At 30.6% G+C, this 12,221-nt stretch overlaps 1 protein-coding gene across 1 annotated transcript; it reads right to left on the bottom strand.

Moving 5' to 3' along the window:
• Positions 1 to 546: 546 nt before the first annotated feature.
• LOC142622023 (phospholipase D alpha 1-like) lies at positions 547 to 10,950 on the bottom strand. The gene is made up of 5 exons (XM_075795431.1): positions 10,898 to 10,950; positions 10,191 to 10,315; positions 3,189 to 3,242; positions 1,200 to 3,054; positions 547 to 1,086 (listed from the first exon to the last, which is right to left on the bottom strand). The coding sequence occupies exons 2-5, from the start codon at positions 10,275 to 10,277 to the stop codon at positions 647 to 649; spliced, it is 2,436 nt and encodes an 811-aa protein (XP_075651546.1). The 5' UTR covers positions 10,278 to 10,315; positions 10,898 to 10,950; the 3' UTR covers positions 547 to 646.
• Between the last annotated feature and the right edge of the window lie 1,271 nt (positions 10,951 to 12,221).

Raw genomic sequence — 12,221 nt, forward strand, 5'->3', positions numbered from 1 at the left:
ACTAAAAAAATTTGGAACTTAAAATTATAAATTATGCTCAATTTGTTTTGAATTAAAATATTTTACATGTAAAATATTCTCAAGTGTTAGGTGTGATATGTAATATTTTTCAAGCAAAAAATACCAAAATTATTGACTCAACCACCCGAGCCGCGGGTGACTGGATCATCGTTCTAGCTACCAAACCATAGGCACCAACTATTAGAACTACGACTCCAACCACCAGACCACCAGCACTAGCTACAGAGCGCACCTGACCAATGACCTAGCCACCAGATAGGTGAAGGAGAGTCACTATATGTTTTTTCAAAATATTTTACCACGCATTTTAATGTAAAACGAGTTACAACTTTTTATATATGATTTTGTTCGAGGGATTTTTAGATGGCAAAGATATCTTATTAAAACATAGTGTTAGAATTGCAACTCTCGCCACTAGACTGGTGGCATCGGTTGCCCAGTGCACCGAACTAGCAATCTATAGCCACTAATTCCACTCAACCTTGATAACTTTTAAGAGAAGGTAAGACAAGTTATATATTCACAGTCACAAAATACTATCTTAAGCAATAATATTATAACTACTAAATGATTGAGAGTTACATAGGGCATATGATAATTAATATATACTCTGGTAGGCATGCCACTAAGTGGTAAGGATTGGAAGAAGGTATTCTGATTTGGCACCCAGAACAGGAGCTTTGGTATCAGGGAAGAATCTAAACCCTGACAGTGTTGTAATCTTTCCATCCCTAGTTACTAGGATGGGATAAGGGAGTAGATGTCCTTTCATGTCTGCATCAATGGTCTCCTTCATGTATATTTCCCAATTATCCTTAGCAATCTTATTCATTAGATTGACACATCTCTCACTTTCTGGATAAAGGAAGGACTCGTCCATATCTTTAAGTTGAAGGTGTTCAAACCATAATGCTGTTCGAAGTCCATAGATTTGGCCCCTTGCTGCTCCTTTAATGGCTAAATTCTTTGGTTGATATGCCCCCATAGCAATCTCAGAGTCCCTTGCCCCATCCATTGACCTTTGGTTGATGTTTGCAGATCCAATGATTATATATTCATCGTCAACTACATTAAAGAAGATCATCAAAATTTTTTAGTCAAACATGCTTTTCACCATGAGACATAGACAAAGCATTAATAACAACATTAAACTCACTTAAATCTAATTCAAAACTTACCTATCATCATCTTTGCATGAACATATATCATGAAGCGACGGGCTTGCTGAGCTCTAATATAATCAGTGTCAGGTTCTGGTTTCTCTGGAGGTACATATTCTCCCTCTTTCCTTGCCTCTCGCTTCCCGAGGCAGAAGAAATTTAGATAATCTCGGGGATTGGCCTCAAGTCCCTTTCTATCAAGGGCTTGAGCGATATCTAAGTACATCATTTCCATTGTCCTCCGCTGCCAATCTAATATTGCCTGAGCAGAAGCACTCTCTGGTATTCCTTCTGGCCACATTGGGATCACTATGTAGACAGCAAACCTCTCATTTGCTTCAATCTTACTAACAATCTTTAGTGAGAGCTCCTTTGGTATAAGATGCAAAGCACTAATGTCCTCTACCTTAATGTCTTTTGATTTCCAGCCATATGAACTTCCAATAAAATACTGATTCTCAATGTAGATGAAATTTTGTGCTCGTCTAATAGCATTAATATATGCATCCTGAATTCCTCGGTCGATGATGTTATCCTTCCCACTAACAAGGCCTAAAGCTGCTGCATCTTCAGGTTCTATGGGAAAGCCAGAAGCCGCCCCACCATCAATGGATCGGAACAACTGAACATTCCATGATTCCGGGTCATCTGATGATGTAACTGGTGATGGGTAGATTATAATCTCATCAAGCTTGGCTCTAGGAATGAGGAACTTGTCCCCAACCTGCTTAGTCCACCTTAGCTCAAAATTGTATAAGACATCCCAAGCAATCGGCCCTTCTAGTTGGCAATGAATGTCATGCCATGGTTCCCTTGGACCACCCTTCTTGATAGAAGCAGTTGCAAAGTTGGGCTGATGGAAATCATCATGGTGGATTGTGCTCAAAGTACTAAATAAGGGATGATGTAGTGTATCATATCTCCCATCACAAAGATCAATACCACCAATGAAACTCGCTATCCTTCGCTTTTGTGATCCTTCACCAGCCACTTCCTTGTCAACAACTATTGTCTTTTGATTGTGAGTAAACATGGTAGAAATCTGCGACCCCTGAATTCTGCTTCTTCCACCATCAGGATTACGCGGGCACAAAAAGCAACGCACATTTGTGCCTTGAAAATATTTCTCAGTATCTTCGTCGTGAGTTGCCATCAAACCATCCTTCCTCAGCTCCATAAGAGAAGTTCTGTCATCCCAAACAAGCAAGAGAACTGTGACACCTTCTTCAGCCTTCTTCTTAAGCAGCTTCCCTAATGTGGGGACATCTTGCTTTGGCTTAGTTGGGTCCCTTATCAAGTTTATCTCAGTATACACAGACCATCCAGCTATGTAAATTAGGTACTTTGCATTACTAATTGCGTCAAAGATGTCCTTCCAGCATCTTTGAGGCTCATAATGCGTGCCACTGGACAGGGTTATGTCAGATAAAAAATTCTCTGGAACATGGGCATCTTGGTACAGAGAAACTTTGCAACCTTTTCTTTGCTTGAAGAATGTATAAGGAACTCCCTCAAATTGTTGCGTTTTGATTCCCTGAGACCAATGCAAGTCTTGGGCAACACTCAAGAACTGCAACTTGACACGGATTTTAGAACCTATAGGATTGTGGTCTACATCCAAAATATCAATCCCTTTCTCAAACACAAACCCCCTTATGATTTCCTCAACAGGTACATAAGCTCTTCCAATTAGTTTTGCCCCAATAGGATCATCCTCTTTGACTGTGAATACAATATGTGAGATATAATGGGCACAGTATATGCGAAAGGACTCTGACCACTGGGGATTGGAGGGTTGGTTTTCGACCATTCTAGTCCGTGCAACCCTGGCCTTATCTAAATCCACTGTTGCATAGAGTTTAGATCCAAAAATCTGCTTCATGTATATATATGTGTCAGAAAAAGATTTCACGAATGATGAAATTGAAGTTGATAATATACCCCAAAAAAAAAAAAAACTAGTCAAAGGAGGATGGGAATCTTTAAAGCAAAAGAAGAATAGTTTACCTCAGGTCGGCATAACACCAATTTCTTAACTTTGGCCAGAAACCTATTCCCAAACTTTTGTGCACCCAAAGTTTCCAAATTTCAAGAAAACAATGTGTAAGGTTAAAAATGAATTCAAGAAACCATACCAAAAATTGAATGATTAGCGTTGGTAGGTATATAGACTTATGGAACTTGGTAACATAAACGAATTTGAGATAGAATGAAAAAGGCTAATATAAGAAGTTTTGTTTGGATGAAATCTATTATCATGCATGGTCTGCTAAATTGCTTATCACCTTCCATCAATGGAATGAATATGACACAAGCTCGTATGTCATGGTCACCGATTAAAGATGACTTGCCAAATAATTCTGTTAGACTTAGGTAGAACAGAATTGATGAAAAACAAGAGGTGTTTCACAGCTTCCCTTTTTCCCTCTAATAGCAGTGGATAAAAAAGATAACATTCTTGGCATGATTATATTATGGCTATAAGTGTCCCCTATTCCGAAACTCCTTGTTATTAGGGTCTTATAAGCTTTATGATTCATCTGGTTGCAAGAAAAGGGGAAATAAATTCTTGGAAGTCTACAAACAATTCAGGTTTAATATGGTTAGCATTAAAGTAGACTATCCATGTGGTAAATTAATTGGTAAATTGGGTGAATGACGTAATTTAACATAGAGAGTTTTGTTTTTATCATTATAGGTTTACATCAAGGATAGCAATAAATATATCTCTTTACATTAGTGATGAATGAGCTTAGTCTAAATCGATTCAAAGGGAAGTCCTTTGCTGTTTGGTTTTCGCATATAATATAATTTTAGTTGATAAAACATGAGATGAAGTTAATGTCAAAGCTATAAACGGTTTCGTTTTCAAAAGTTACTTGAGTAAGACTAAAATGAATCTCCAGTGAGTGTCATTAAGGAGGTGTTTGGCAAGTGTGTTTAAACACACAACTACACATTTAAAACAACATTACACATATTTTTACATATTTTTTCACCCACACGTATATAAAAAACACTCAAACTATTCTCCCAAACACTCTCTAAAGAATTGAGCAAGGTTCCAATTTGCAGATCACTCAAGTGAGTGTTGCACAAAAATCAATAGAAGTTTCTGCTTGAGGTTATTTAAGGTTTGCTTGAAGTTCAGTTGAGTGAAGTGTACGTTGAACGAGATTGTTTACTCAAACAATGTAAGACTTGTATATTTTACGAATGTAAACTGATGTTTATTATTTAAATTATTTAAAATTGACCAAATATGTTTTATAATTTTTAGAATTATTGGTATATTAGTTATGATCAATTGGTTAAAAAGATAACTCATAGTTCACAAACTGGTTAAATGAAGTAAATATGTAAATGTTTATATATATATATATATATATATATATATATATATATATATGTACACACTAGTTTCAGACCAAACAAAAGCAGTCCAAACAAGAAAGGAATAAACTAAAAGAAATGGGTTGGAGTAAAAGGTAGTAAGGTTCTTCATTCTAGTGTGAGAGACATGAGATGTGAAATAAAATTAATAAATAATTCACAAGCTATCAAATCAAACCATGGCTTATTATCTAAAGACAACAAAGGAATCCTTCTCAGCAAAAAAAAAAAAAAAAGAAGAAGAAGGAAGCCTAGAAGAGTCCATAAAATAATATAACTACACCATAAAATATGATAAAATAATGTCTTACTAGCAACCAGAAGAGAGAGATGAGTGAATAAAATAATATCTTCTAAGTTTACATCCAAGTGAATAGTAAGTTGTAAATTAAGCAACTTACTGTAGCTGGGTTGTATATTTTTTTAGATATACAACCCAGATATGACATGTTTTGGAGTATAAAAGATGTAAAATAGCCACTTGGGGCATTTTACACCCCAATGCTAATGCTCTAAATGGAGAAATACATTCCTAACCAACGTAAGGAAAACACCACAAAAACTTGCAAGTTTTTGGAACGCTCATGGACACTACAATAAAGGCAACAGCAAATTCAAAGAAAGGACATATAGTTTTCAACGTCTCATAGCCATCCCAATTTCGAATATATATATATATATACATATATATATATATATATATATATATATATATATATATATATATATATAGAGAGAGAGAGAGAGAGAGAGAGGTTTAAATTATATTTACATCTAGTGTTCACAAGAATTACACATTTTTTAGACCGTAAATTTCTATTAGATCTAATAGTAATAAATCACTACTTCTCCTGCCATTAATATAGAGTCATTAATGCTAGATTTTAGATTTTAAAGGATATCCTGGTATTAATGATTGTCTGATTTTTTTTTTTTCATTTCTTTCTTCTTGTGTTCTTCTTCTTTTCTCTCTCTCTCTCTTTTTTTTTTTTCGGGATAAACACAGCTGTGAACTTGGATATTTTCATCAATATCTGGGTTTCTACAAAATAAAACACTATCTTAGGATCAGATTTATCATTCTCTCTAAAATTAAAGGATCAGTGTATATTCTCAATTTATATTATACACAAACAACTATTACTAAAATTAAAGGATCAGAATTTACTTTTGTGCCTATTAGTGCCAAAATTAATTACTAAAATAAAACAAATAATGCCTCTTCCAAACTCCATGATTTCATATTCCTAAATATAAAAATTAGTCATATATCAAATAACTTGATTCATTAAACAAATTCACCAACAAACTGTTATAAAAAGAGAGATTAAGAGGTGAGCATGAATTTCTGAAGAAACTTATGTAAACCCATCATGTCTTGTAGAACAACACACACACACATATAGAAGTTAAAGATTCAACACTGATGGCTATGCCCACAAATACTAATAATGTTTCCATTTAACCAAGTACATAATCGGATAAGAAGCACAATGGGCTTATTTGGCATCCTACAAAACATAACTTGTAATAGTCAAGTGGTATATTATAAAATAATAAGGTCATGCTAAAGAAGGTCTGCAACTCAGAAAGTTAGGAATAGCGCTTGTGCAAGGTTAAAGATAAATTAATATATATGAGAGAGAGAGAGAGAGAGAGAGAGAGAGAGAGAGAGAGAGAGAGAGAGAATAGAAAAAAAATAGTAATATAATATTTTCTACCATTAATTTGGTTAGTTAGTGTAACAAGTAATAAATGTTTAATAATGACATAAACAGTTGACATTTTTTAATCATTAAATCTAATAGAAATTTATGGTCTAAAAAAATGTATAACTCTTGTAAAGTTACACCAGGTGTAATTTGAACCCATCTTATACATATATAACCCCAAAAAGAGTCAAGTATATATTTTATTAGAGAGTTTAATCTGTAAAACTTATAATATTTGTTTTTTCCTAACAAACTTAACTTAAAATGAACATTTTCAGTTCCCTAAAACTTAAAATAATTACTTTTAACCATCAATGTGTCTATTAAAGCAATGATAAATAAGTTTTTTTTTTTTTTAATAGAGATGTATAAGTTTTTAGTTTGATTACATCATCCTTTCGTTAGAAAGATTTAACAAATGTTGACAAAAGAACCAAAGCCAATCACTTTAAGTAAGCTAAGGACTAAAAGTGATCACTTTAATTTTGCTCACGATTAAAAGTAATTACTTTAAATTTTAGGGGCAAAACATTCATGGATTAAATTTTAGGAGCCAACAATACATTTTGTCCTGAATAATTTTTTTTCAATGAATATACAATAAAGAAAATTTTATAATCCTCATATTTATCTAAGTTTTGAACTAAGGAAAAACTATAAATCTAATGGGAGCAATGTTAGGGACTAGATTTCTTTCACAACTTATTAAGGAAGCAAGTTTGAATTGTGTGACACCACTTTCAAAGAAACCAAGGGGTGAAGGGAGGAGGCCTGGGTTTTCAAATTCTCCCCTCCCCTTATATTTTGTTAATAATTTTTTTTTAATTAAGTGAAAATCTTTCTTAACGGTCCCCCCCACCCCCCAACACGAGCGCACGTACACACGCACACACATATATATAACTCATTTAAAGATTAATGTCTTACTTAATTTCTTTTAATATTAAACTTTTTTGCTATATATAATCTATTAACTTTTTTTTTTTGAGAATCGATATAATTTATTAACTGTAGGAGCCTTTAAATAATATATTTCAATGAATATATCAGTAAATTTAAAATAAAAATCATATGTCCCACTCTTGTATTTCAGTTTATGTTTTACCAATTGCAATGTGTAATTATTTGGAATATTTTTTCTATTTCAAACTTTAATTTGGTACTTTATAAGGAAAAAAAAGTGTGGTAGGCTACAATAGGTGGAACATTCAGAATGAGACATGGGATTTAATTTATAAAATTTCTTCTTCTTCTTTTTTTATTGTAAAAACAAACTTCTTGTCATCTTAATTAGGTGCTAGAGATACCAATATATGCATTCTTTTCCATTTACAGAAAAGATTCTATAGTAGTTAAAAGTTTGAGATATATCTTACCTTATCATCCATAAATAAAATAAATATTTTATTTAGTATTGTTATTATTATATTTCACTTATATTACATTAGAGTGAACTTTAGGTGTCATACATTAAATTTCCCAATTAAATTCAACCACATAATTGTATTAAATTTAATTAGTTTCTTTAAACAAAGATAACATTTTTTTTTGCGCTTTATAAGTCAATACAACCATATGTTTGAATTTAATTTCAAAATCTAAACCTAAGGTACTATTCCTATATTTTGCTTAGGTATATAAAAATGACATATTTATTTAATTTGTTAGAAATTGATTGATTTAAATAAATTTATTTTCTAAAATTTTTATTATACTCTAATGTGTAATATTTAATTTTAATTAACAAAAAAATTGTTTAAAACATTTAGAGAATATTAATTGTGATTAATATAATTTAAAGGATAATTATACATTACCTAAGAAATAATTTTTTTTTCTTTAGTTCTATAAATCTGGCTTGATGAAATTTTCTTATGTATAAGATAATAATAAAAATGTGTGTGTATGTGTGTGTGTGTGAAATTTTCTTATGCATGAGACAATAATAACAATATATATATATATATATATATGAAATTAATTAAGTTAAAAATATGCTTAAAATATAAATTATATATATAATTGTGTATGTTTTATTTTGTGGATTTAAAAATTATTGATCTATTTAGCTTGTCTCCCTAAAAAAAAAGTATTGCTCCAGCACTGAGTCTACTACAGAAATCACTTTTCTTATGTACCAATCACAACAAACTACATTAATTATTATGAAAGATATTGCGTTGCTAGATGTATTTATCTTTTGATACAATGTCCAACATATAAATACCAACTCTCGGGTCTAATTAAAAGATTTATGCCAATTAATTTGGGTAAAACTTATTTGCATTACTATAGGTACAATACATTAAGTTCTCCAATTAAATTCAAACACTTTTAACCAATAAAACATTAACATTGCCATCTTTTGAATAACAATTATATTCAATGTAATCATGTACTTTGATTTAATTAAAAAAATGTAATATACTACAATAAAAGACAAACTTTTATTTTGTATAAAGGATTCGGTTCCTTTCGTATATCTTATCTTATCATTGTTTCACTTAAACTTTCTTAGAATTAGAGTACTGCTAAATGAATTGTCTGAAATCCAGCACATGCGCCTTCATACTTCGTTGGTTTTCAGTTCTCTTAAACTTAATGTTTTTTAGTCAAATTTTAATTAAAGGCATTGTGATCATTAAAGATGTTCGAAAATAGATGCATAAATAGTGTCTTAGGTCATTAAAATTAATTATCATTTTTTATGTGATGGAATGCAAGTTTAAATAATGTGTTATTACATATCTTAAGATATAACCAAAAAAAAAAACCTAATTAAACGCTTACTGTAATATAAACTCTCTTTCAATTCATTTTAAAAACATGGATTCCAATTAGCTCAACTTATAAAATCTTTTGCCATTGAATAAGGAATCAAGATTTGAATGTGGTAGTTAAAAAATTATATATATATATAGCTGGGTTCAAGTTACATCTAGTGTAACTTTAAGTAATGTTACACCACTCAATAACTTGTTATAGAATTCATATTTTGAAAATCCCACCGTTGAATTATATGTTCTATATGTTCTTAACAATCATGTCAATTTTCATGTCACTTGGATGCTATTTACCATTTGATCCATAAAATCATCTTTTATGCATTATTTTAAACTACAAAAACTTAAATTCTAAAAATTGATTGATGACATGGCTATTAATTTTTATCACCTTGAAATTTTGTAAGCATGGAGGATATACAAAAATAATGTAATCTACTAGTAGATTTGTCAAAATTTGCATTCAATTAAAAAATATTGAGTAGTGTAATATTGCTTAGAATTACATCAAGTATAACATGAACCCAACTAATATATATATGTGTGTGTGTGTGTGTGAATTCGGTCTACACTTGAAAGTTGAAACTAATTTATGCTTCAGATTAATGTTAATGAGAAATCATCATATAAAGACTTTATTTTAAATAAACTTTTTTTTTTCCTTCGTCATAAGAACTGCCATATGATGTCAATTTCAGAATTGTGTCTTAGAAAAGATCATTTTCATTTCACTTTATAGTCTTTGTTTGTTATTAATTACAAGCTAGTATGGCAAATAGGCTGATCATATTCTTTAGATCTATCCTTTTCTATCTCTCTAATCAATCTCCCTTCATGGAGCGTTAATTTCCGTTTAGTAACAGTATTTTCTTTTGATTTTTTAAAATTTATTTGCTTATGAATTGTCTTTTAATCATAAGACTTCACCTTTTTTTATGTATGACTATATTTTAATCAACTTTGAGCAAATAAATAAGTAAACTATAAGCAAAAAGCTGTATCCACATTCATTCTAAGAATTCAAGGTGAGCAAGAAATTGAAATCAAAGCCTAAGAAAGTCCCAAAATACAATTATTGAACATGGTATAGTTCTTTAATCCTCAACAATTCAAACATGTACCTTTCGTAACCTGAGGCTGCATTCATAGTGTATCCTATCAACTTCAAAAATTGATGCCATAAGTGTCCCATGAAGCAATTGCAGCATTGTTCCTCGCTTGGAATTTCTCTATGTGATAGCAATATCTATTTTTGCAGATTGTGCATCAAACAAAAAAGAAAAAGAAAAAAAATATTAGCATGCAGGTAAGAAATAAGCGAAAATGCACTTTTGATCCCTACATTTTGGTCCCAAAATTTTTTTCGTTGCTAATGTTATCCCTAAAAAAAGAAAATCGATTATATTTTGGTCATTTCTGTCAACCTATTAACAGAAACCTCCTACATGGCAGACGGAATGCCCTGCTTGTTAATGTGGCCATTAAAATATTATTTTAAAAATTTATTAGGCATTTTTTAAGTGCCACATCAGCATTTAAAATTTTTTAAATAATATTTTAATGGCCACATCAGGAAGCAGGGCATTCTGTCTGTCATGTGGGAGATTTCCACTAGTAGGTTGACAAAAAGGACTAAAATATAATCGATTTTCTTTTTTTAGGGATGACATTAGTAACAAAATCAATTTTAAGACCAAAATAGGAATTGACCCAAAATATAGGGACCAAAAATACATTTTCGCCTAAGAAATATTCAGAATCTCGTAGAAATTCAAACACAGACGTATCAAAAAAAAGTATACGTGATATATGTAAGTAGGCAGCTGACTACTCTGAATCTCTGATAGAGGATAATTTGATGGTACGCTGTTTTTGTAATAGAGGTGACCCATATATATATATAGCAGAGAGGAAAGTTAAAAGAGAGGTAGAGAATCTAATTTAATGGGTTTATTTATGTATGAAGGAAGAGATTGTATCTTCAAAGAATTCAAGTTAGAATCAGTTCCCGCCTTTGATTCCAAGGAGTGCAGTTTTCAGAGACATTATTTGCTTAGAATCAGTTCCCGCCTTTGATTCCAAGGATAACGTTATAAACTTAGTTGGGGAAGAATCTGCACCAATCGGATTTTTTGAAGAAAATATTGAGAGAGAATTAGATTTTTTTTTTAAAAATACTAAATATTTTAACACACACATAAGGGGAGAGGGGAGAAGGTTTTAAAAAAACTAACAGTGGTGTATATCCAAAAGAGCTTGAGAGAATTAAATTTGGTTAGACAGTTTGTAAACAAATATCAATTTTTTAGCAAGATACAAAATGTATCGTTAAATATTTAATATGATTTTACAAGATTTAGTTTCGTTCATGTCATGGGCGGCGCCATGTATAGTTCAAGGGGTCCTGAGCTAGCAATTTTTTTATATATATAAAATATTTTGTTTTTTTTATTTGACCGTACTAAATAAAAATTTGAACACTCTAAAAAAATTTTAAAACCCACTTGAAATAAGTTTGATTATGATCATCTTAACAATATTTTGATCTTTTTAAATACAAAAAAAAAAAAAAAAAGCCTAATAACAATCCAATTTTATCTCAAATTTGGGAGAAATAGTAAGCCCAACAACAAAGTAAATTTTTTTTTTTATTATCTAAAATTGTTTTAAAAAGCTTATTTAGATCTCAATAATTTTGAAATAAACTAAGGAAAAATTCATAGTTTACATTGTACTATCTTTGTAATATTTACATTGTTTCTAAACAAATGTGTACAATATTGTATAATTTTTACAAATGTGTATAGTATAATTATCTATAATATAAATCTTACATTAATAGTCCAATGTAAACATATAATTGTCATAAACTAATAAATAAAATTATTTTAAGTAGTAATAATTAAAATTCACTTAAAGACAACAATTAATATGTTCATTATATTAAGAAAAAATATGTCAAATGAACCTATAGTTTATTTTTTTTATACTATTACTAGTACGTACTATATATAGACAAATTTGTAACAAGAAAGTCATTTAGACGGTAAGATTCATATTTTACGTAAGATGTATCTTCTTACTGACCCAAAAAAAAAAAAAATCTTAAAGCCGCGACTAGTTCAAGTAACGGATTCAAGCCAATTAAAAGG

Source organism: Castanea sativa, chromosome 1, assembly GCF_040712315.1.
Source record: "Castanea sativa cultivar Marrone di Chiusa Pesio chromosome 1, ASM4071231v1".
Taxonomy (NCBI): domain Eukaryota; kingdom Viridiplantae; phylum Streptophyta; class Magnoliopsida; order Fagales; family Fagaceae; genus Castanea; species Castanea sativa.

Excerpts from the sequence above, each read along its gene's own strand:
- LOC142622023 (XM_075795431.1), bottom strand. The coding sequence starts at position 10,277 with ATGCTGCAATTGCTTCATGGGACACTTATGGCATCAATTTTTGAAGTT. Across the intron at positions 3,243-10,190 it reads GCAGCCTCAGGTTACGAAAG|TTTGGGAATAGGTTTCTGGC; the intron begins GTACATGTTTGA and ends GGTGCACAAAAG. Across the intron at positions 3,055-3,188 it reads TGGTGTTATGCCGACCTGAG|ATTTTTGGATCTAAACTCTA; the intron begins GTAAACTATTCT and ends TACATGAAGCAG.